Genomic DNA, 23730 nt, shown 5'->3' with positions numbered 1-23730 from the left:
CAAAAAAAATTCTTCCAGCTTCGTAGACAGCCCTTAGCAGTTTTTCCAAGTAGTCGATGTACTTTTAATAAATGCCATTCACAGAGACATAGGCTGGAATTTTATCAGCCCCTGGAAGACAGGATGGGAGGAAGGGGGGCCCATAAAATAGTGACGGAAGGCAGTGAGTGGCGTGCCCATCGCCTTCCAGTCGCGTGCGATTTTGTCGGGGCTAGAAAAGGCCGAAGATGGCCATCCTGCCCAAAGGCCAACTGAGGCCCTTAAGTAGCCAATTGATAGCCACCTAAGGGCCTCTTCATCCCGTCACTGGTATTCCACCAGCAGCGAGGAGGAGGGTCTGCCACATGGGGAGGTCGCCCAGTAAAACAAGGCGGGCACCCTGCGGGCTGGGCAGGGAAGGGCCTCCTCCGAGGGCCCACAGATGGCTCCCAGCAGCAAAGGCCACTCCTCTGTGAACAACACCCCTGCCAACCCTCAACAACCACCCTCCACCCCTCTCCTCACCAGGGCCTGGCAGAATGGCCCTCACAATCCCACCACACTTACCTAGGGTCTGGGGCTCCAGCGCTGGTCCTGGTCCCGGGTCTCTTGTCATGCCAGCATTGGTCACCACTTCTGGTGGTGCTACCAATACTACTGAGCTGCCAGCCCTCTGATTGGCTGGCAGCTCTGGGAGGTGGGATCCTCGTCCTTAAAGGGACAGGGACCACGGCGCCAGACAGTTAATTGTCCGTGCACCGTTACGTAGAGTTGAGGGGGTCTCCAAAGTGCTGAGGCAGGGTTTGCCTCGCCTTTAAGGCTCAGCGTCAGGACCCCCGCCGGCTCCATAAAGTTCAGCCCACAGAGTCAGAAGTCTTTTTTATGCCTCACATAAACAGAGTACTCTGTGCAGTCAGTGATCCACTAGGGCGTTTGTTATGTTACAGTTGCCATGGGCACTGTGTTAGTTGTGCGAGCTAAAATTCTCTGTAAAAAAGCCATTTAAACTGAGCCCCGGCCAGTTTTGTGTTGAAGTATTTTACTCTAAATTTATAACTTCAATATTTACAGTATAATTTTATGAGGATACATTGGCTCTTTGCAGGGTTAAATGAATTTTGTATAGGTAATCCGGTGATAGAGTGCATTAATTCATAACGTTTGCCACAGTTCTCCAATGTGGTGACCTCCCATTCTCAGCAAGAGTGTCAGGGGAGCAATGGGAAAATTGGAACCAATTAGTTGAAGTAGATTCACAGACAAGTTGGCAACCGGTTAGAAAGCTACTTTGAAAGGCAACTGGGCCTGTGGTCGATTGGTTGAACTTCCAGTCTGGAGAACCAGGCATTGTAGGAAGGATGTAGCCAACTCATAACATAAGTGGAAAAACAGAGGAAAACAAGAGATAAATTTAAAGCAGAAGTTAAAAAGAAATTCACCCAGCCATGATTATACCCCAGGAACTCTCATGGCATCAGGTCAAACATGGGCATGGAAACCTCCCACTGATGACCATCTATACCATGCACCCCACCCTCTGCTAATAACTCAGTTCTCCTCCATGTTGAACACCACTTGGAAGAAGCATTAAGGGTAACTAGCATGCAAAATGCACACTGAGAGCTGGATTTTGTAGTCGCGCCGCCGGGTGAGCAAAATGTCGACCATCCCACGCGTTTCCCTCGCGAATTACATGGCAAGGCAGCATTGGCAATGCCATGAACGGCGTCACCTGATGTCGGATCAGGTGCTGCCGCCATCATTAAAAGGCTGCCAGCTCTGCATTTTCTCACCTTGCATCCACAAACATTTCATTTCAGCAACACTTCTTCATTGTGGATTAATGTCAGCAAACATGCCCCCAGGCACCTTTACCAATATGGCAGGTGCAAGAGCAAGGGTGGACCCACAGTTCAGTGATGCCTCCCTGCTGATTCTCCGCCAGGCTGCAAGGGAAAGGCGGCAGGTACCTAACCTTTGCAGGGACCAAGGACTCTCACTTCGGTGATGCCAGCTTTTCAAGGATGGGGAAGTGAAATCACGTGAGAGCCACATGTCAAGCTGAAGATTGCGAATGGCTAGTAGGATCATAGTGAATTGCATTCTAATTAATGCAAAAAGGTATTTAACATATTTAAAGTAAGGCCCCGTCGCAGAGTGGCGGAGGTGCCGCCAAAGAACTTCGCCATCTCCAGGAAAATTGGAACCTGGTATTACGGCATCGGGTTCCATGGCAGGCAATTCTGCTCCGATTCTTTGCCCCCCTCCCCCCCACCATGAAACTCATCTTCAGGCTGAGCACAAGATCCAGCCCTGAGTGGGGCATTTCAATGTTCATCACTAAGACTGGCTCGTAGTACTACTACTGACCAAGCTGACAGAGGGAAACATCTACTTGAACTCATCCTAACCAATCTATCTGTCACAGATGCATCTATCCATGACAGTATTGATAGGACTGACCACTGCATATTTCTTGTAGAGACTAAGTCCTGTCTTCACACTGAAGACACTCTCCATCATCCCTGCCAAGCTACACAGCATCCTGGCTTGAAACAATATCACTGTTTCTTCATTGTCACTGCATGAATACCCTGGAACTCCCTTCCTAACAGCACTGTTGGTGTACCTACACCCAAGGATTGCAGCAGTTCAAGAAGGCAGCTCACCAACTTCTCAAGGGCAATTAGGGATGGGAAATAAATGCTGGCCTTATCAACAACGCACACATCCCACAAATGAATAAAATAGTGGCGATGTATGCTGATTATTGCATAGTGTTCGCAGATTTTTATTTTATTCGCTCATGAGATGTGGGCTTCGCTGGCTAGGCCAACATTTATTGCCCATCCCTAATTGCCCTTGAGAAAGTGGTGGTGAGTTGCCTTCTTGAACCATTGCAGTCCATGTGGGGTAGGTACACCCACAGTGCTGTTAGGAAGTAAGGTGGTGGTGTTCCCAGGCATCTGCTGCCCTTGTCCTTCTAGGTGGTAGAGGTCGCGGGTTTGGAAGATGCTGTCGAAGAAGCCTCGGTGAGTTGCTGCAGTGCATCTTGTAGATGGTACACACTGCTGCCACTGTGCGTCAGTGGTGAAGGGAGTAAATGTTGAAGGTCCTGGATGGTGTCGAAATTCTTGAGTGTTGTTGGAGCTGCAGCCATCCAGGCAAGTGGAGAGTATTTCATCACACTCCTGACTTGTCCCTTGTAGATGGTGGACAGGCTTTGGGGAGTCAGGAGGTGAGTTACTCACCACAGAATTTCCAGTCTCTGACCTGCTCTTGTAGCCACAGTATTTATATAACTGGTCCAGTTCAGTTTCTGGTTAATAGTGACCGCCAGGATGTTGATAGTGGGGGATTCAGCAATGGTAATGCCACTGAACATCAAGGGGAAATGGATAGATTCTCTCGTGTTGGAGACGGTCATTGCCTGGCACTTGTGTGGCACGAATGTTACGTGCCACTTATCAGCCCAAGCCTGGATGCTTGCACAGATTGATGCCCCAAAAATTCCGGTCAAACAACAACAGCATTTATCTGATGGCTTTAATGAAGAAAAACATCCAAAGATGATTCTCAGAGGCGTAATCAAAAATGGATGCCAAGCCAAAGGAGGCGATATTAGGAGGGGGGAGCGAAAGCTTGGTGTGTTTTAAGGAGCGTCGTAAGGGTAGAGAGGGAGGTGAAGAAGCAGAGGGGTTTAGGAAAGAATTCCAGAGTGTGGGACCTGGGTTGCTAAAGGCATGGCCATCAATGATTATCCAAAGGAAACAAGATGCACAAGTGGGAAGCATCGGTGAAATGGAGAGTTCGGAAAGGGGTTATAGAGCTGCAGGCAAGGTTTCAGACACAGGGAGGGACAATGCGATCAAATGATTTAAACGTGTGGATAAGAATTTTAAATTTAAGATGTTGGGGGACCGGAGGCCGGAGATCAGTCAGCACAGCCTCCAATTAAATGCCCATTGAGCTCATTGAGGAGCTCATTAACAGGCTTGTTCGCAACAATTTGGGATTTTTAAAGGAAGGGAACAGGGTGAACGGCATGTGTGGAACACAGCAGGATTTAGGAGACATGAACAGAGGGGGCAATGAGGGCTCCCAGAAGTATTGATTAAAATAATGCAAAGGCATAACATAAAGCTCAGCTGCTTCAAACATGCCACAGAGTGGCCATCGCTGGAGCTGCGAGACTTGCTTTTCTAGGTAGTGAATGGCAGGAATCCGGAGAGTGACATGACCACGCTGGTACCACTGGGGCAGCTGGAGTTGACAGAGGAAGGCCTGATGAACCAGCAAAGCCCAGCTGAGGGAGTTCAGATGGGAACAGGTGACTCTGACATTGGACAGAGCAGCTCGGATGAGCTTCAGCAGAAGCAAACTCCTGGACAGAAAAAGGCCAGAGGAGTACAGCGGGGTCTGCAAGAGGAAGAAGGCGCTACCCACGACATCGGGTCTACCAACCAAGAGTCAACCATGCTGTAGGAGGCTGCACCTATCCAGGCAGATGGTATGTTCTGATCCACAATGACCTGAGGCTTCACGGCCCCCATGGCAGTCCCTTACCTGCAGCCATCAAGGTCACCGTCACCCTGAATTTCTATGGAACCAGTCGTTCCAGGGATCAGCTGTGGACCTAGATGGCATCTCGCAGTCAGCAGCTTATCATGCCATCAGGCAGGTCACAGATGCCATATTCCAGAGGGCAGGCGACTACATTAAATTTGACACAGATGGGCCAGTGCAGGCAGAGAGGGCATGGGATTTCACCTCCATCGTTGGGTTCCTCCAGGTGCAGGGCATCATGGGTTGCATCCAAGTGGCCATCAAGGCACCCAATAACCGGCCAGTGAGATCCAGCAACAAGAAGGGCTTCCACTCCCTCAAGGTCCAACTGGTCTGCGACCACAACAAGAGCTTCCTCCATGTGTGCGCTCGCTTTCCTGGCAGCTGCCATGACTCTTTCATCCTACACCATCTCAGGCTGCCTCAGATCGTCACTCCATCCCTCAAAGTGTGTGGATAGAACTAAGGAGACAAGAGACAGCTACTGATTCCTCCACGGGAGCTCCCGATAGAGGCACAGAGGCAATACAACCAATGCCATCTGCTCAGTAGGACAATCATTGAGCAGGCCATCGGGTTTCTGAAGATGTGATTCTGGTGCGCTCTCCAATACCCTCCTACAATGGTCTCAGTCATTGTGGTGGTCTGCTGCGCTCTCCATGACAAGGCCCTTCAGAGAGGTATGGACCTTGAAGACAGTGAGGCCCTAAAAGGAGACAGGTCACCAGGGGAGGAGCAGGAGATAAGAGAGGAGGAGGAAGTGGGTGTGGAGGGGGATAAAATTGAACAGAGAGGTGCCTCTGCTGCACATCAAGGTAGCCTCCTCCTGCCATCCTCCGGGAAGAAGACCTCCCTCCTCTCCTTCCTGCCTCCGGCATTAGATACAGGTCAACATCAATGAAGCACGGGTCTGCCCTGCCCCTAGTGCCAGGCCTCCAGCTCCCCTGTGACATCACGCTTCCCTCTGGTACAGTGGAAGGTTTTGGCACAAACCGCAGATCTCTCCCTCAGGACAAGCAGCAGCCTCAGTGATGGCCATCGTGGGAGTCAACATGAGCCCCACACATCATCTGACACACCTCCATTCCAGGCCGCAGTGGCTCTAAGTGGAGGGGAAACCCATCTCCACAACAATTATGGGGACAGCCATTTGAAAATCTCAATCTGAATAATTTTCCCACCAGAGGTAGGTTTCTGACCTAGAACCAGACCCGGTTCCTGTTTCCCCCTCCGTAAAGAAAATCCAGTCCCACTTTTCAGGAAAGATGTAAAGGCCTTAGAAAAAGTACAGAGGTGATACCCAAATGTATATATACCAAATGGGATGAGGGACTTCATTTAGGAGGAGGGACTGACAAAATTAGGACTATTTTCCTTGGAACACAGAAGGTTAAGAGGTGTCATAACAGAGTAGATAGAGAAACACTATTCCCTCTGGCAAGTGGGTCAATAACCAGAGGGCATGGAATTAAAACCATTGAAAAATGATCTAGAGAGGAGATGAGGAGAATTTTTTTTTCACTCAGAGTTGTCAGAATCTGGAATGCTCTACTTGAAAAGGTGGTGGATTCCATAAATAATTTTAAAAGCAAGTTGGACAGGTATTTGAGGATGAAGAATTTACAGGATTACAGAAATAAAATAGCGGTCTGGGACCATGCATACTGCTCTTTCAAACAGCCAGCACAATCACATTGGGCCTATTTTTTATACATTCATGGAATGTCAGCATCGGTGACAAAACTAGCATTTATTGCCCATCCCTAATTGCCCTTGAGAAGGTGGTGGTGAGCTGCCTTTTTGAACTGCTGTAGCCTGTGTGGCGTAGGTACACACATGGTGCTGTTAGGCAAGGAGTTCCAGGATATTGATCCAGCAACAGTGAAGGAACGGCGATATATTTTCAATTCAGGATGGTAATTGGCTTGGAGGGAACTTGCAGATGGTGGTGTTCCCATGTGCCGGCTGTCTTTGTTCTCCTAGGCAGTACAGGCCACAGGTTTGCAAGGTGCTGTCAAAGAGGCCTTGGCAAGTTGCTGCAGTGCATCTTGTTGATGGTACACCCTGCTGCTACGATGGAGGGAGTGAATGTCTAAGGTGGCGGATGGGCTGCCGATCAAATGGGCTGCTTTGTCCTGATGGTGCCAAGCTTCTTGAGTCCTGTTGGAGCTGCATGTATTCAGGAAAGTGGAGAGTATTCCATCACACTCCTGACTTGTACCTTGTCAATGGTGGAAAGGATTTGGGGAGTCAGGAGGTGAGTTACTCGCCACAGAATTCCAAGTCTCTGACTTGTAGCCACAGTGTTTATGTGGTTGGTCCAGTTTAGTTTCTGTCCAATGCTGACACCCACCCCCCCACTAGGATGTTATTGATGGGGATTCAGCGATGGTAATCCCATTGAATGTCAAGGTGAAATACTTAAAATCTTCACTTCTAGGAAATGGCCATTGCCTGGCTCTTGTGTGGTACCAATGTCATTTGCCACTTACAGCCCAAGTCTAAATATTGTTTTGATCTCGCTACATGCGGGTACAGACTGCTTCACTATCTGAGGAGTTGCGAATGAAACTGAACATTGAGCAATAACTGGCGAGCATCCCCGTTCTGACCTTATGATGGACGGAAAGTCATTGATGAAGAGATGAAGATTGTTGGGTCTAGGAAACTGCCCCAAGGAACTCTTGTTGCAATGTCCTGGGGCTGAGATGATTGGCCACTAACAACCACAGCCATCTTCCTTTGTGTTAGGTATGACTCCAACCAGTGGAGAGTTTGTCCCCTAATTCCCATTGACTTAAATTTTACTAGGGCTCCTTGATGCCAGACCCGGTCAAATCCTGCCTTGATGTCAAGGGCAGTCACTTGCACCTCACCTTTTGAATTCAGTTCTTTTGTCCATGTTTCGGCCAAGGTTGAAATGGGGTCTGGAGCTGAGTGGTCCAGCCGGAACTGAAACTGAGCATCAGTGAGCAGGTTATTGCTGAGTAAGTGCTGCTTGATAGCACTGTATACGACACCTACCATCACTTTGTTGATGATTGCGAGTAGACTGATGGGGTGGTAATTGGGCAGATTGGATTTATCCTGCATACCTGGACAATGTCCTTGGCAGAGATGATTGGCCTTCAACAACCACAATCATCTTCCTTGTGCTAGGTAGGATTCCAGCCGGTGGAGTCCCCTCAACCCCCATTAACTTCAATTTTACTATGGCTCCTTGATGCTCAGTCAGTCAAACATTACCTTGATGTCAAAGGTGGGCACTCTCACCTCATCTCTGGAATTCAGCTCCTTGGTCCATGTTTGGACCAAGGCTGTAATGTGGTTTGGAGCTGAGTGGCCCTGGAGGAACCTAAACTGAGTAAGTGCTGCTTGATAGCACTGTCAACAACACATTCCATCACTTTACTGATGATTGACAGCAGGTTAATGGGACATTAATTGGCCATATTGGATTTATCCTGCTTTTTGTGGACAGGAGATACCTGGGCAACTTTCCACATTGTCATGTGGATGCCAGTGTTGTAGCAGTACTGGAACAACGGCTCGAGAGATTCTGGAGCACAAGTCTTCAGCACCACAGCCAGGATGTTATCGAGGCCCATAGCCTCTGTTGTATCCAGTGTGAACAGTCGTTTATTGATATCAGATGGAGTGAATTGAATTGACTGAAGTCAGGCATCTGATGGGAGGCACCTCAGGAAGACTTATCATGTCTGGCTGAAGATGGCTGCAAATGCTTCAGTAATATAAAAGCAAAATACTACACATGCTGGAAATCTGAAATAAAAACAAAAAAATGCTGGAAATACTCAGCAGGTCTGGCAGCATCTGTGGAGAGAGAAGCAGAGTTAACGTTTCAGGTCAGTGACCTTTCATCAACCTTTGCCAATTAACTCTGCTTCTCTCCCCACAGATGCTGCCAGACCTGCTGAGTATTTCCAGCATTTTTTTGTTTTTATTGCAACAGCTTCAGCCTTGTCTTTTGCACTGACATGCCTGGGCTGCAGCCCCATTGAGGTTGGACATGTTCATGGAGCCTCCCCTTTCTGTTAGCTAATTGTCCACCACCATTCATGAATGGATGTGGCAGGGTTGCAGAACTTTGATCTGATCAGTTGGTTGTGGGACAGTTTAGGTGTCTATAACATGCTGCTCTGCTGCTTAGCATGCATGTGGTCCTGTAGCTTCACCACATTGGCACTTCATCTATAGACATGTTGGTGTTGCTCCTGGCATGTTCTCCTACACTCCTCATTGAACTAGAGTTGATCCCTTGGCTTGATGGTATTGGTAGAGTGAGGGATATGTTGGGCCATGAGATCACAGATTACTGTGGAATACAATTCTGCTACTGCTGATGGCCTACAGTGCCTCATGGATGCCCAGTTTTAAGCCACTAGATTTGTTCTGAATATATCCCATTTAGCATGGTGATAGTGCCACACAACATAATGTAGGGTGTTTTCAGTGTGAAAATGGGACTTGGTCTCCACAAGGACTGTGCGGTGGTCACTCCTACCAATACTCTCATGGATAGATGCATCGGCGACAAGGAGGTTGGTGAGGACAAGGTCAAGTTGATTTTTCCCCCATTTTGGTTCTTTCACCACTTGACACAGTCCAGTTTGGCAGATATTTCCATCAGGACGTGGCCAGCTCAGTCAGTAGTGGTGCTACTGAGCCACACTTAGTGATGGACATTGAAGTCTCCCAACCAGAGTACAATCTGTGTCCTTGCTACACTCAGTGCTTCTTCCAAGTAGTGTTCATATTGAAGGAGTACTGAGTCATCAGCTGAGAGAGGGCAGTGGGTGGTAATCAGCAGGAAGTTTCCTTGCCCATGTTTGACCTAATGCCAGGAGACTGCATGGGATCTGGAGGAATGTTAAGGACTCCCAGGGCCACACCCTCCCAACTGTATACCACTGTGTCCCCACCACTGGTAGGTGTGTCCTGCAGTGGGACAGGACATACCCAGGGATGGTGATGGAGGCGTCTACGACATTTTCTGAAAGGCATGATTCTGTGAGCATGACTATGTCAAGCTGTTTATTTACTTATTTAGAGATACAGCACTGAAACAGGCCCTTCGGCCCACCAAGTCTGTGCCGACCAACAACCACCCATTTATACTAACCCTGCAGTAATCCCATATTTCCTATCACCTCCCTACACTAGGAGCAATTTACAATGGCCAATTTACCTATCACCTGCAAGTCTTTGGATGTGGGAGGAATCGGAGCACCCGGCGAAAACCCATGCAGACACAGGGAGAACTCCGCATAGGCAGTACCCAGAATCGAACCCGGGTCCCTGGAGCTGTGAGGCTGTGGTGCTAACTACTTTACCGCTGTTGCTTGACTAGTCTGTAGGACAGCTCTCCCAATTTTGGCACAAGTCCTCAGATGTTAGTGGGGACTTTGCAGGGTTGCTTGGGATGGTTGTACCTTTCATGTCTGGTACCTAGGTCAATGCTGGGTGGTCTGTCCAGTTTTATTCTTTAGACATAATAACTTTGATACAACTGAGTGGCTTGCTCGGCCTTAGGTAGTCAAGAGTCAAGCATATTGCTGTGGGTCTGGAGTCACATGTAGCCCAGACAGGATAAGGATGGCAGATTTCCTTCCCTAATGGACATTATTAAACCAGATGGGTTTTTACAATAATCCAGCAGTTTTATAATCATTGTTACTGATACTAGATTTTTATTCCCAATTTATTTAATTAACTGAATTTAAATTCCCCATGTGGGATTTGAACTCATATACCTGGATCAATCGTCCAGGCTTCTGGATTGCTAGTGCAGAAGCAAAACCAGTATCCAACTGTATCTGTGCTTTCCTTCTGTGTTGTAACTTTCTATGTTTGTAATAAAATTCAGGTCCAGATTTTCTGATGTTGGGTAGGGGCCAGTGGGGCTGGACTTCCAATAGTTTTACAGATATCCTTGATTTTGTGACTAAATGTCCAGCTCCAGAAAAATCTTCATATGGGAAGTGGGATCCATGGGATCCACCAGAAAGTCATCCCCAACTGGGGTTGAAACTTGTGATGGCAGGTCTTGCAGCCTGCCACAACAGGAAGAGGTAGCTGCTGAGCTCCCTGGAAATATAGGTCACATGTTTTAAAGAGAGCGTTTGGAGTTTGATCCTTCAGCCTATGCACAGCAGCATTAAGAGCACATGTCTCTTTTCAAAGACTCCCATCCCATCCAGAGGCCCCTCTGACTCCTTAGCAACTCTGGATTCTGGGGCCTAACAGGTATCCTCAGTGTCTAATCAGTGCAAGCAGTGGGAGATATGGCAGAGGCTGTATTCCTGTTTTAATTAAATTTGCATGCATCCATCCACAGATGGACACCACATTTTATTCCATTGGGCTTGTCCACCAGGAGAAGGGAGGGAATGGAGATGCAGCCCCGGTGCACATGCCAGGAATTAAGTTGACCTTTTCGCCAAAAAGTCAAGAGTTCTCCTATTATTGACAGGATACCTTGGGCAAAATGGATTTCCCATAGAGTTTCTCTATCCCCTTCATTTATATGAAAATCATTCTTCAGAACATCCAATTTGAACACATTACAAAGCAAGTCAGAATGTCCAGTATCTCGCAGGATGAGGTTTTCCTTTATAACATTTATTTTATTAATCAGGAATACATAGAAAATGCACATGAAGGAATAGGTTCCAGTTGCTATAGAGATACCTTGATTCCGGGGCTTGAAGTGGAGTTGCACAAGGGATACAGATGTTTTGTGAAAGGTTATGTGGCCACGACATCCCAGATGGTAAATTAAAATGTGGTCAACAGCTCATTTGTAAGAAAAAAGATAAATCCCGGCAACTCAGCAAGTGTCCCTCAAAGAACTCCTGCAAGAATTCAGCACCGACAGAAACAAAATGTAATGGCAATACACATTTCTTCTCTTTATTAGGTTAATTGAAAGAATATCAAGAATGGAGACCTTCTTATTAACCCTTTTATCTCTCAGACTATCTGAACGCTACAAAGTGTCACTCTCTGCAGCTGTTATTTTATGCAAAGCATGCGTGTACTTTGAAAGCACCAGAAGACTTTCAGCACTCAGAACAATTAACACAAATAGAATCCCACGAGGAGGAGATCGTTTAAGTAGAAGGAGCAGCCCAAGGAACCATGTGTTGCTCAAATCCTTTTCCTTTCACTTCTGTTCCAGACATTTAGCTGTAAGTTTATTGTAGATATTCTGATCAAACTACCAATAGCAACAATCAGGACCATTTTGAAATTCTCACTAACAATTAGGATTTTAAGCTAATTTGAAGAAAATGAACCATGAGAACTTTTTGGAAAACAAGAAAAAATTTCTTGCCAGCAGATTTAAGTAATAAAAATAGATTAATTTAGCATCCTTTATTTCTACACCATAATTCAATCAAATATCAGTATTCACCATACCAGATGATAGACACACTGGATGAACCCTAGTTCACATGAGATCAGTTTAGCACAAATACTGCAGATTTTAAGACGGGATAATTTTCCACCAATCTTGAAATTTCTAGTACACCCAGACCCATATATAAATGTCTTGAGCTGAACAAATTTTTTTTTTATAAAATTGCTGTTAGAAAGGAAACCACACAATATTGACTAAATCAGAGTCTATGTTATCCAGGAAAGTATTCATTTCAGTAATTCAAGTATAAGAGTCAACACTTAGGGCAAGTGTGGTTGTAGATAAAATGGAGTGCATTGGAAACTAGATTATTGTCTTTTAGTTCACTAAAGTGTTGCACTTCTTTTGTATCTTTGTGTTTAACAAGATAGGGGTTAGTCACTTTTTCCACTTTAGTCACCCTGCACTAACATTACAACTCCAACGTCAGGAATGGGCCAGATTTAAACTACAAAATTGCCATGCTACTTCCTGATGCACTGTCTCACTCCCTCGACTGCAGCACAGATTGAAAAATTTGTTGCAGAGGTTAGGGCACCTTATTTGCATTGCTCACAATTTTCCAGTTCGCAGGGATGGGGCATGATGAGCTCCGCACCTTATTCTCCTTCTATTCCCCGCAATCGAGTGAGATGCTACAATTTTAAGGATTTAAAGTTCCCCTGCTCTGCACCAATCCTTAAAAACAACCTAAAAAGGAACTCCAGCTATTGCACAAGCTTAACATTTCCATTTTTCACACTAGCCAACACCAGTCCATGAGTTTTGTGCTATGGTCCCAACCCTCTTGCCAAACCTGGGTAAAGTATCCAAACTCAGTGTTTCACACATTTAATAAAATGTTTATGTCATTAATGTAGATGGCACTTGAACCCAAGACCTAAGTATGAAGAGGCAGTGACCAGACCAATGTAATAGATTGCATTGGTCTAGACACTGTATAGTATTCCACGATACAGATCTCAGTAACACAAAAAGATTGATTACTTACCTCAGTGAAGTGGCCTGCTATCCCAGCCTGGCACGAGCCATGTTCCTCACCATACTTCTTCTTGTACTCTGCACAAAAAGCATCCACTGTTAGTGAAAGTCTTTGCCAGAAACTGGAACTAATGCTTTTCAGAACTCCTTATTTTAAACTGAATTTGTATCACTGATGCTCCATGGCAGAGACCACCTGGCCCTTGAAGACAAAATCTAGGTTGCCCATGTTAAGCGCAATGCAAAATGCGGTGTCTAAGCTCTATATCTCTCAGCGTGCCTGAAACCGCTGAGGTCTCACATTGAGATAAAAGCTGAAATGCAGGTGGATTCAGCAAACTTCAGCACCAATTTGGCCTCCCCTCTGCAGGTTCTTGTTAGGGGAAATATTACAATTGGCAGTTTTGTTCAAGCGCATAAGGTGTGAAACCTACCAAAACAAAACATCAACTTGTGGAATTTTGGCTGGGAAAACCACTTAGCTCCATGGTAACAGGAAGCACTCTAATTTACTGCGAAGGTACTTGGACTTAACACAGATGTGTGAAAGCTTTTTCTTCAAATGCCACATAGTAAACGCCATGGAGGCCAGGGATACAAATTAAGTTTAAATCTAGCCTCCTTGCATTCCAAGATGCTGATATGAACAGGTTTTGGTGTTCTGATTTAGGGTATATCCACCAATAATGCAACAGCATTAAGTACAGGCCTTCTAAACCTCCAGGCCCATGAAATTCAAACAGGAGAAATTAGTGAATAGGAAATGTAAGTGCAAATAGAATTGGGTGGCTGGGGCTTTAAGGACTGGTTGTCAAAGATTGGGGAAGGAGGGGTGTTGATATGGCATATGGACTATTGGTTGGACACCCCGGTTTAACTTTACTTTATGGGAAACTTGGTTCTCATTCTTATATTGGTCTACTTAAGTTAATATAGTAGACTATGGACTGAAATTTATAACAGAGACATGCGTCCTTACCTATATGGACTTCAGTAAAGTCTTTGACAAGGTCCCTCATGGCAGACTGATACAAAAGGTGAAGTCACATGGGATCAGAGGGGAGCTGGCAAGATGGATACAGAACTGGCTCGGTCATAGAAGACAGAGGGTAGCAGTGGAAGGGTGCTTTTCTGAATGGAGGGATGTGACTAGTGGTGTTCCACAGGGATCAGTGCTGGGACCTTTGCTGTTTGTAGTATATATAAATGATTTGGAGGAAAATGTAGCTGGTCTGATTAGTAAGATTGCAGACGACACAAAGGTTGGTGGAGTTGCGGACAATGATGAGGATTGTCAGAGGATACAGCAGGATATAGATCGGTTGGAGACTTGGGCAGAGAAATGGCAGATGGAGTTTAATTCGGACAAATGTGAGGTAATGCATTTTGGAAGGTCTAATGCAGGTATACAGTAAATGGCAGAACCCTTAGGAGTATTGACAGGCAGAGAGATCTGGGCGTACAGGTCCACAGGTCACTGAAAGTGGCAACGCAGTTGGATAAAGTAGTCAAGAAGGCATACGGCATGCTTGCCTTCATCGGTCGGGGCATAGAGTATAAAAATAGGCAAGTCATGCTGCAGCTGTACAGAACCTTAGTTAGGCCACACTTAGAATATTGCGTGCAATTCTGGTCGCCACACTACCAGAAGGACGTGGAGGCTTTGGAGAGGGTACAGAAGAGGTTTACCAGGATGTTGCCTGGTCTGGAGGGCATTAGCTATGAGGAGAGGTTGGATAAACTCGGATTGTTTTCACTGGAACGACAGAGGTGGAGGGGCGACATGATAGAGGTTTACAAAGTTATAAGCGGCATGGACAGAGTGGATAGTCAGAAGCTTTTTCTCAGGGTGGAAGAGTCAGTTACTAGGGGACATAGGTTTAAGGTGAGAGGGGCAAAGTTTAGAGGGGATGTGCGAGACAAGTTCTTTACACAGAGGGTGGTGAGTGCCTGGAACTTGTTGCCGGGGGAGGTGGTGGAAGCAGGTACAATAGAGACGTTTAAGAGGCATCTTGACAAATACATGAATAGGATGGGAATAGAGGGATACGGACCCCGGAGGTGCAGAAGGTTTTAGTTTAGGCAGGCATGAAGATCGACGCAGGCTTGGAGAGCCGAATGGCCTATTCCTGTGCTGTACTATTCTTTCTTATTTGTCCTGCTTTCGGTACCATAAGCAGGCACGAGCCATTTTTTTATTCGTTCGTGGGATGTGGGCATCACTGACTAGGCCAGCATTTATTGCCCATCCCTAATTGCCTTTGAGAAAGTGGTGGTAAGTTGCCTTCTTAAACCGCTGCAGTCCTGGGGTGTAGGTACATCCACAGTGCTGTTGAAAAGGGAGGTTTTTGACCCAGCGACAGTAAAGGAACGGTGATATAGTTCCATGTCAGGATGGTGTGTGGCTTGGAGGGGAACTTGCAGGTGGTGGTGTTCCCGTGCATCTGCTGCCCTAGTCCTTCTAGGTGGTAGAGGTTGTGGGTTTGGAAAATGCTGTCGAAGGAGCCTTGGTGAGTTGCTGCAGTGCATCTTATAGATGGTACACACTGCTGCCACTGTGCATCGGTGGTAAAGGAAGTGAATGTTGAAGGTGGTGCATGGGAGCCAATCAAGCAAGCTGCTTTGTCCTGGATGGTGTTGAGCTTCTTGAGTGTTGTTGGAGCTGCACCCATCCAGGCAAGTGGAGAATATTCCATCACACTCCTGAGGTGAGTTGCTCACTGCAGAATTCCTAGCCTCTGACTTGCTCTTGTAACCACAGTATTTATATAGCTAGTCCAGTTCAGTTTCTGGTCAATGGTAACCCCTAGGATGTTGATAGTGGGGGATTCAGTGATGGTAATGCCATTGAACGTGAAGGAGAGATGGTTAGATTCTGTCTTGTTGGAGATGGTCATTGTCTGCCACTTGTGTGTTGGTAATTATCAATTACCCTAATATAGACTGGGATAGTGTAAAGGGCAGAGAGGAGGAAGAGTTTCTGAAGTGTGCTCAGGAGAATTTTCTTGATCAGTATGTTTCCAGCCCACTGAGGCAAGAGGCATTGCTGGATCTGGTTCTGGGGAATGAAGCGGGTCAAATAGGTCAAGTGTCAGTAGAGGAACATTTAGGGCACAGTGATCATAGTATCATAAAGTTTATATTAGCTATGGAAAAGGATGAGAAGAAATCTAGAGTAAAAATAATTAACTGGAGGAGAGTCAATTTTAGTGGGTTGAGAATGGATCCGTCCTCGGTAAATTGGAATGAACGATTGGTAAGCAAAACTGTAATCGAACAATGGGCTGCCTTTAAAGAGGAAATGGTTCACAAACAGTCAAGGTACATTCATATAAGGGGGAAAGGTGGGGCAAATAAAGCCAGAGCTCCCTGGTTGACAAAAAGCAATAGAGACTAAGATGAAGCACAAAAAGGGTGCGTCCGATTGGAAATGAGGAAGAATATAGAAAATTCAGAGGGGAAGTGAAAAAGGAAATAAGAGGGGCAAAGATAGAGTATGTGAAGAGACAGGCAAATAACATAATAGAGAATCCCAAAGTCTTCTAAAATCTGCTAAAAGGATAGCAAGAGTCGGGGTGGGGTTGATTAGGGATCAAAAAAAAGGCCTACGCATGGAGGCAGAAGGCATGGCTGAGATACAAAGTGAGTACTTTGTATCTGTCTTTACTAATGAAGAAGATTCTGCCAAAGTCACAGTGAAGAAGATACTGGATGGGCTAAAAATGGAGAGGAGGTAATAGGAAGGTTGGCTGTACTTAAAGTTGGTAAAGGCAGAGCAGGTTGAGAAAGTGGTTAAAAATGCATATACGGGATCCTGGGCTTAATAAATAGAAGCATAGAGTACAAAAGCAAGCAAGTTATGACGAAGCTTTATAAAATAATGGTTTAGCTCAATTGGAGCATTGTGTTCAATTCTGGGTACCACACTTTAGGAACGTTGTGAAGGCTTTAGAGAGGGTGCAGAAAAGATTTACGAGAATGGTTCCAGAGATGAGGGATTTCAGTTAAGTGGATAGATTGGAGAACTTGGGTTTGTTTTCCATAGAAAAGAGAAGATTACGAGTAGATTTGATCAAGGTGATCAAACTCAAGAGAGGTCTAGGCAGAGTAGATAGAGAGAGACAATTTCCATTGGTCAAGAACCAGAGGACACAGATTTTAAATGCTTGGCAAAAGAATCTAAGGCAACATGAGGAAAAGTTTTATGCAGTGAGTGGTTAGGTTGTGGAATGAACTACCTGAAAGGGTGGTGGAGGCAGATTCAACTGCGGCTTTCAAAATGAAATTGTATGAGAGCCTAAAGGGGAAAAGAATTGCAGGTCTGCAGGGAAAGAATGGGGGAGTGGGAGTAGTTAAATTGCTCTTGCAAAGAGCTGGCAAGGACTTTACATGCTAAATGGCCATCTTCTGTGCTATAAACATTCTATGATTCTATAATTTTCAAACACTGAATACCAATACCTGAGGACACTGGGGATCCATGGGTGACAAAGTCACCTACATCAGTATGCTGTGTGCATACGTAATGAGCCTACCCCCTTAATTGAAATGGAATGGATTAATAAGGCATTTATCCCAATGGAACATTACAACTGGCCAGTTTAAGCAGAATCTGGATGGGAACTATAGCAGCTCTAATTCCCTGCACATCTCAATCCATTGTGCAGGGTGTGTAGAGGTTCTCATTTCCCTTTACCTGTAGTCAAATCTGATTAACCAATCCCTCTGGAATAGAATCAGCATTCCTATTCTATCATTGGTCAGAACATTTTGGAGTGCTTTCTGATTGGCCAGCATGGCTGTCAATCATTTAGTCATTGTCGATGACCTGAGCAAAACAATTTAAATCTTTCCAGTCTAGTAATGCACAGCAGGCTAATTTTGTTTGTAATAATGGTAGCCTTTTCTGACTGGTTTTCAATCAGTATACCTGCCAGTAAACCAGGTCCAGTTTAAAAGCACCCTAGCAGTCAGCCCTAGGGGGCCGAATTTTCAAAAAGGGGTTGGGAACCCAACACCCTGATGAATTCCGGATCCCGACCCCATGCTTCAGCTGTGTCAATCTTGCACCACGATCTTTGAATGCTAATATCCTGAGCAGGAGGCAAGCTCGGCGCCCAATTAGAGATGCCAATGCTTTTCCCGAAGGCAGGAGCTGCCTGCCTGGCGCTAGCAGCAAAGACAGGCAGCAGCCATGTTGGAGGCTGCCACTGCCTTGCCAAGGAGAACAGGCAGCTCATGACATGTCCAGGATGATAAAGATGGCAGAAGGTGGACATGAACGTCAAGAGCATGTACAGCATTTGGCTGGCGCTAGTTGGCCCTTCAAATTTAATTTCAACACACATAGAAACAAACTTTCTGTTCCTCGTGGCAGCCCTGACAGCTGTGCAAGAGACTGGTCGAACTCGTGAAATCAGATTTAAAACCTGCCTTCCTGAATGCCCTGGCCCATTAACAAGCTCCTAAAGGAGATTAATGGGTCAGTCATTGGTGGTGTGTGTGCTCCCTCCACACCCCCCGCCAGCACTTTGAAAATTGGAAACTATCCCAGAGGTATCGGGATGCTGAGACGACCTCTGGAAGCACGATTTTCAAATGGTGCCCGCGTCAGGTCCTGACCCCACAGCCCTTTGAAAATCCAGCCTCGGTAGTCAGATAGAACAGTTCAACTGTTATCAGTCAGTAGCACTTTTAATCCAGCTGTGTGAAGGTTAAGACTGATTCATGCCAACAGGCTCAGCAACTCCTCCTTGTCATCCCTTCAATGTCACTGACAATGTAACTAAAATTCGGGCGGCACAGTGGCGCAGTGGTTAGCATCGCAGCCTCACAGCTCCAGCGACCCGGGTTCAATTCTGGGTACTGCCTGTGTGGAGTTTGCAAGTTCTCCCTGTGTCTGCGTGGGTTTCCTCCAGGTGCTCCAGTTTCCTCCCACAGCCAAAAGACTTGCAGGTTGATAGGTAAATTGGCCATTATAAATTGCCCCTAGTATAGGTAGGTGATAGGGGAATATAGGGACAGGTGAGGATGCGGTAGAAATATGGGATTAGTGTAGGATTAGTATAAATGGGTGGTTAATGGTCGGCACAGACTCGGTGGGCCGAAGGGCCTGTTTCAGTGCTGTATCTCTAAATCTAAACTAATTTTAACTGGTGTATTTCTTAAATAAGCGAGGATGGACTCCCTCTTTAAAGTGGGATCAATTCTGTTAAATAGCTTCAGAAATGTTTTTTTATCTGAAAAGTGATGTGCATTCCATCGAGATGCCCTATAATCATAATCATGTTTATCAAACAGGAGTGATCAAGCTTTTGTCTTTGGCTACATTCATGAAGCCTGAGGTCCACATATTTAGATCTCTGCTCCCAGTGATTTGTATAATTCTCAAGCTGCCAATAATTAACGGATCTTGGATGTTCCAACTAAGGATTTATCCAACAACAAGCAGCAGCACTCAAAAAAGCATTTTACAAGCCTCCATGCCCAGTGAATAAAAATATATCTGCATTTAAGATAGTATTGCCTAGTCTCAGAGATGTGGTGCCACAGGTTGGAGACCGAGGAGGTACCTGTGCATGCACTGATGGCAGTTTAATGCAGCCCAGAGCAGTCATTTTGTCCAGTGACATTATCAATGAAGTGTATTAACAATCCACTGTTGAGGCATGATGTCACAGGAGGGGAGCTTCTACATAGAATGTCTATGTACTTGTATTGTATAAATATGTAGCTATCTGTTTTGTAGCATCTGTGGTTCGGTTAGTAGAACTATCACCTCTGAGTCAAAAGGTTTAAGTCCCACTACAGGGCTTGAACACAAAATCTAAGACTGACACTCCATGCAGTACTGAGGGAATGCAGCACTGTTGGAGGTGCCGTTTTTCAGATGAGATGTTAAACCGAGGCCCCATCTACCTGTGCGAGTGGATGTAAAAGATACCATGGCACTATTTCGAACTAGAGCAGAGGAGTTATCCCTGGTGTCCTGGCCAATTTATTCCTCAATCAATATCACAAAAAACAGATTATCTGGTCATTATCTCATTGCTGTTTGTTGGAGTTTGCTGTGCACAATTTGTCTGCTGTATTTCCTATATTACAACAGTAACTACACTTCAAATGTATTTCATTGGCTGTAAAACACTTTGAGATGCCCAGTGGTTTTGAAATAGTCTTTTTTTCTATCTATCTATGATTATGGGGTGGGGGGGGTGTGGGTTTCAATGCAATGTAGTTCACCTTTTACATTGAAGCACCGTTCAAGTGCATGACAAAATGGTTTGGATCCCAGAGATATGAAAAAGGTCCGTTCAAACACAGGCACACGGTGTTTACAATCCCAAAATAATCAAATTTAACTGTCCATCTTTTCAAACCTGGATTGGCCAGTTAAAAATCATCAGCCACCATTCCCTCCCCACAACCCACACCCAGCTGAATGGTCAGGGAAGCTATCTGTTCCTAGGCCTCTCTGCCAGGACTGTTTATGTGGAGAATTGCTGCAAAACATGCCAATTTTTCTAAAACCAAGGTCTAGATGAGTTAGCCTCTACCAATAATTACAGCAAGGACTTTACCTTGATAGCAGGGGAGCAGTTCTTTAGTTTTTCTGGATAAATTAGGTGGGATGATGTAGCAGGCTCCATGGGGCAGGATGTGTTCTGACTCATAGTGTATATTCTTCCAACGATGTGCACATGCCTAAAATCAAGTGACATTCAAAAATAACCATGTCATCTATATGTTGTTTAAAAATTTTGCTCAGTGTATGCACTTCCTGTGCAGAAATCTTACTTCCTGTTGTCAGTTTCTGGTCACTTTTTTCTGTCAACAATTACCATTGTAAACTGCAATATCAACATATCCCATTCAATTTTGCTGTGTCAAATGCCAGTGTAATTGGACACTTTGGTCTCGAGTTGTCACTGTGCCGTGAATTGAGAGCCTCACTGCACTCCATTGCTGTCTTGTGTAGATATACATATTTAAAAAAAACACTGGCCATGAGCAATGACACAAGCAATTTAAATGGTCTGAGGGAGAAAAATAGGTTTGATTTTACAAATTAGAGCTCCCAGAACTAAACTTCGCACATTCATTTGCAACTTGCTGACTTCCATGTCCAAATTCCTAGTATGTGCTCCCAGTGTGTACAGGAATTTCCTTGAGTGTTCTCCAGATCAGCCGCCATAATTTCGGCAGAAGCTCTGTTTACGCATCTATCTGGGATTTCCACTGATCTTCTGGCGAAGTTACAGTGGCCGATCAGCAGTGCTTCTGTGGAAATTCCCAGAGAAGCTCTCTGCCAGGAGCTGTAAAATACAAAGAGGGTGGAGAGATCAACATCTTTTTACAAGTTTATGAAGCGTTTCTGTTCTAATATTTATAATTTTGTCAGAAAATCTGCAACACATGCACCTACACCTATCCTGAGGTCTGCACAAACCATACTCCTGTCAGCAGTTACTTCCATTTCTGTTTGCATTAACAGCTTCCTGATTAACCAGTTTATTCAAGGCCTTAGAAAATGCAAATCAATACAAATGCTAGCAAAAGGATAAAATCATTATTGGTAATTAAAAAATGCATATTTTATTAAAAATCCAATGTATTCCCTGTGAAATTCTCTTCCATAAACTTAATTTCCTGTTGTCATAAGGTTTGGTCACAATTTTGATGTCAACATTCACCACTGAAAATCAATTACAATGTGAAATCTCTACGTAAACACATCCTAGAGATGTTGCAGTTGCAGGCTGAAGTCGCTCAACAACATTGTAGTGTACCCTGTATGACACCATCTTCGGACACACTTTAAGCAATGGGAGATCAATTAGTATTCATTTTTTTAACAAAGTCTTGAACAAAAATGATAATTTCCAGCAATGTGTAGTAATTACCTGAAAGAGAAAGACAGACTGACATTTTGGCTATGACGACTGACAAAGGTAACTTCACACCAATAGGGACATGTAGATGTCAAGAGTGTCAATGGTAAGATAAAAGCAAAATACTGCAGATGCTGGAAATCTGAAATAAAAACAAAAAGTGCTGGAAATACTCAGCAGGTCTGGCAGCATCTGTGGAGACAGAAGCAGAGTTAACGTTTCAGGTCTGTGACCTTTCATCAGAACTCAGTTCCTCAGAACTGAGGAATTCCTATATATTTCCCTGTCCTCAGCAAAGTAGACTGGGGGAAGGAAGGATAAACTGGCCAGTGGAGAATCCTAAACCAATGAGCAAAAAAAAACCCTGCATTTTTATAGAGTTTTTCACATCTTCAGGATGTCCAGAGTGCTTTTCAGCCAATGAATTGCTTTTGAAGTATTTCTCCAGAGGCAAACACAGCACATTTTGTGTGTAGTAGAGTCCCACAAACATCAGTGAGATGAATGACTGTTTTTGGTGCTGTTGGTTGAGAGATACATGTTGGCCAGGATGTCATTGCTGCTCTTCTTCAAAGAGTGCCATGGGATCTTCTGCATCCACCTGATAGGGCAGACAAGGATCTCAGTGGAAACAAAGAACCTTCAACAATGCAGCACTCCTTCAACACTACACCAAACTATCAGTCTAGATTATATGCTCAATTCCTGGAGTGGAACTTGAACCAATAACCTTCTGATTTAGAAACAAAAGTGCTATCACTGAGTTAAGGCTGACAGTAGTATTTATACTCGAATACCTGCAATCATCAAGGAGGACAGCATGTATCGAGGAGAGACTCATGATGAATGACTTATAGATGCAGCAAAGTGGAGAAAATATTTTTCTGGCCTTTTACATCTAAACCTATAATAAATATTGAACGATAGAATCCTCGAATGATACACCACAGAGGGAATCCATTCCACCCATTGTGCCTCTGCTAGCTCTTTGAAAGAGTTATCCAATTAGTCACATTTGGCTTCCCCTTCTCCACAGCCCTGCAAAATTTTCCTTTAATTATTTATCCAATTCCCTTTTAAATGTTATTATTGTATCTGCTTCCAACAGCCTCTCAGGCAGTACATTTCAGCATAGTCAGCTGGATTTTGTGGGTCTCAATTTGCGTCAGAAATTTGGGGTTTGAGTCCCATAGCAGGACTTAGAAACATGAGGCAAATTTTGCAATTTAACCATTCTCAGATTGGAGCTTTACACAAAAGGAACCCATATCAGGATTTCAAGAAAGAAAGCCATGCTTGTTGCAAATGGAGCAAAGGTCTGGACTGGGAGTGATAAATTTAACCCATATTCTCAGCTGGCACCCTGGTACAGTAATGGGGGAGTACTGCTTTGTCAGGGGTACCTCCCTTCTGATGAGACAGAGTTCCTTGATTGCCAGATTCAGTGGTTCATTTGAATGTTGAAGATTTGAAGAACAGTAGGGAGTCCTCCTGGTATCCTGACCAAGATTACTCCCTCAACCAATGCTACTATTGTTCATTGTTATTTGTGGGAATTTGCTGTGTGCAATTTGGCACAAATTATATGTGAGTGTTAGCTTTGGTACAATGATTGCAAGTTTACCTCAGACTCAGAAGATCATGGTTCCAAGGCCCACTTTTCAGACTTCAATACATATATTGGGTGACATTTCAGTGCAGTACTGAATGAGTGCTGAACTGTCAGCAGTGCTGTCATAGAGATGAGATGTCAAACTGAGGTCTGGTGGATGTAAAAGATCCTGTAGTATTATTTGAAGAAGAGCAGAGGAGCTTTCAGTATTCAGCCTAACACTTATACCACAACCAACAAAGAAAAAACTAGACTTT

The 23730-nt window shown here is 44.9% G+C and overlaps 1 protein-coding gene across 2 annotated transcripts in view; it reads right to left on the bottom strand.

Annotated features, from left to right (window-relative positions):
- The window catches only part of itga9 (integrin, alpha 9), a 550508-nt gene that overhangs the window by 466256 nt on the left and 60522 nt on the right, over window positions 1–23730 (bottom strand). Inside the window, exons 2-4 of one of the 2 annotated variants that reach the window (XM_068032284.1) lie at window positions 21067–21285; window positions 20551–20674; window positions 12981–13048 (exon numbers count right to left, since the gene is read on the bottom strand). In XM_068032284.1, coding sequence (XP_067888385.1) covers window positions 12981–13048; window positions 20551–20674; window positions 21067–21093 — 219 coding nt within the window. In that variant the 5' untranslated portion in view covers window positions 21094–21285. The remainder of the gene's footprint in view (window positions 1–12980; window positions 13049–20550; window positions 20675–21066; window positions 21286–23730) is intronic. The other variant, XM_068032283.1, reaches the window with a different exon arrangement.

Source organism: Heterodontus francisci, chromosome 5 (assembly GCF_036365525.1).
Source record: "Heterodontus francisci isolate sHetFra1 chromosome 5, sHetFra1.hap1, whole genome shotgun sequence".
In the NCBI taxonomy this organism is placed as follows: Eukaryota; Metazoa; Chordata; class Chondrichthyes; order Heterodontiformes; family Heterodontidae; genus Heterodontus; species Heterodontus francisci.
Note: the sequence above shows the minus strand (reverse complement) of the source record. Positions and strands in the feature narration are given on the sequence as shown.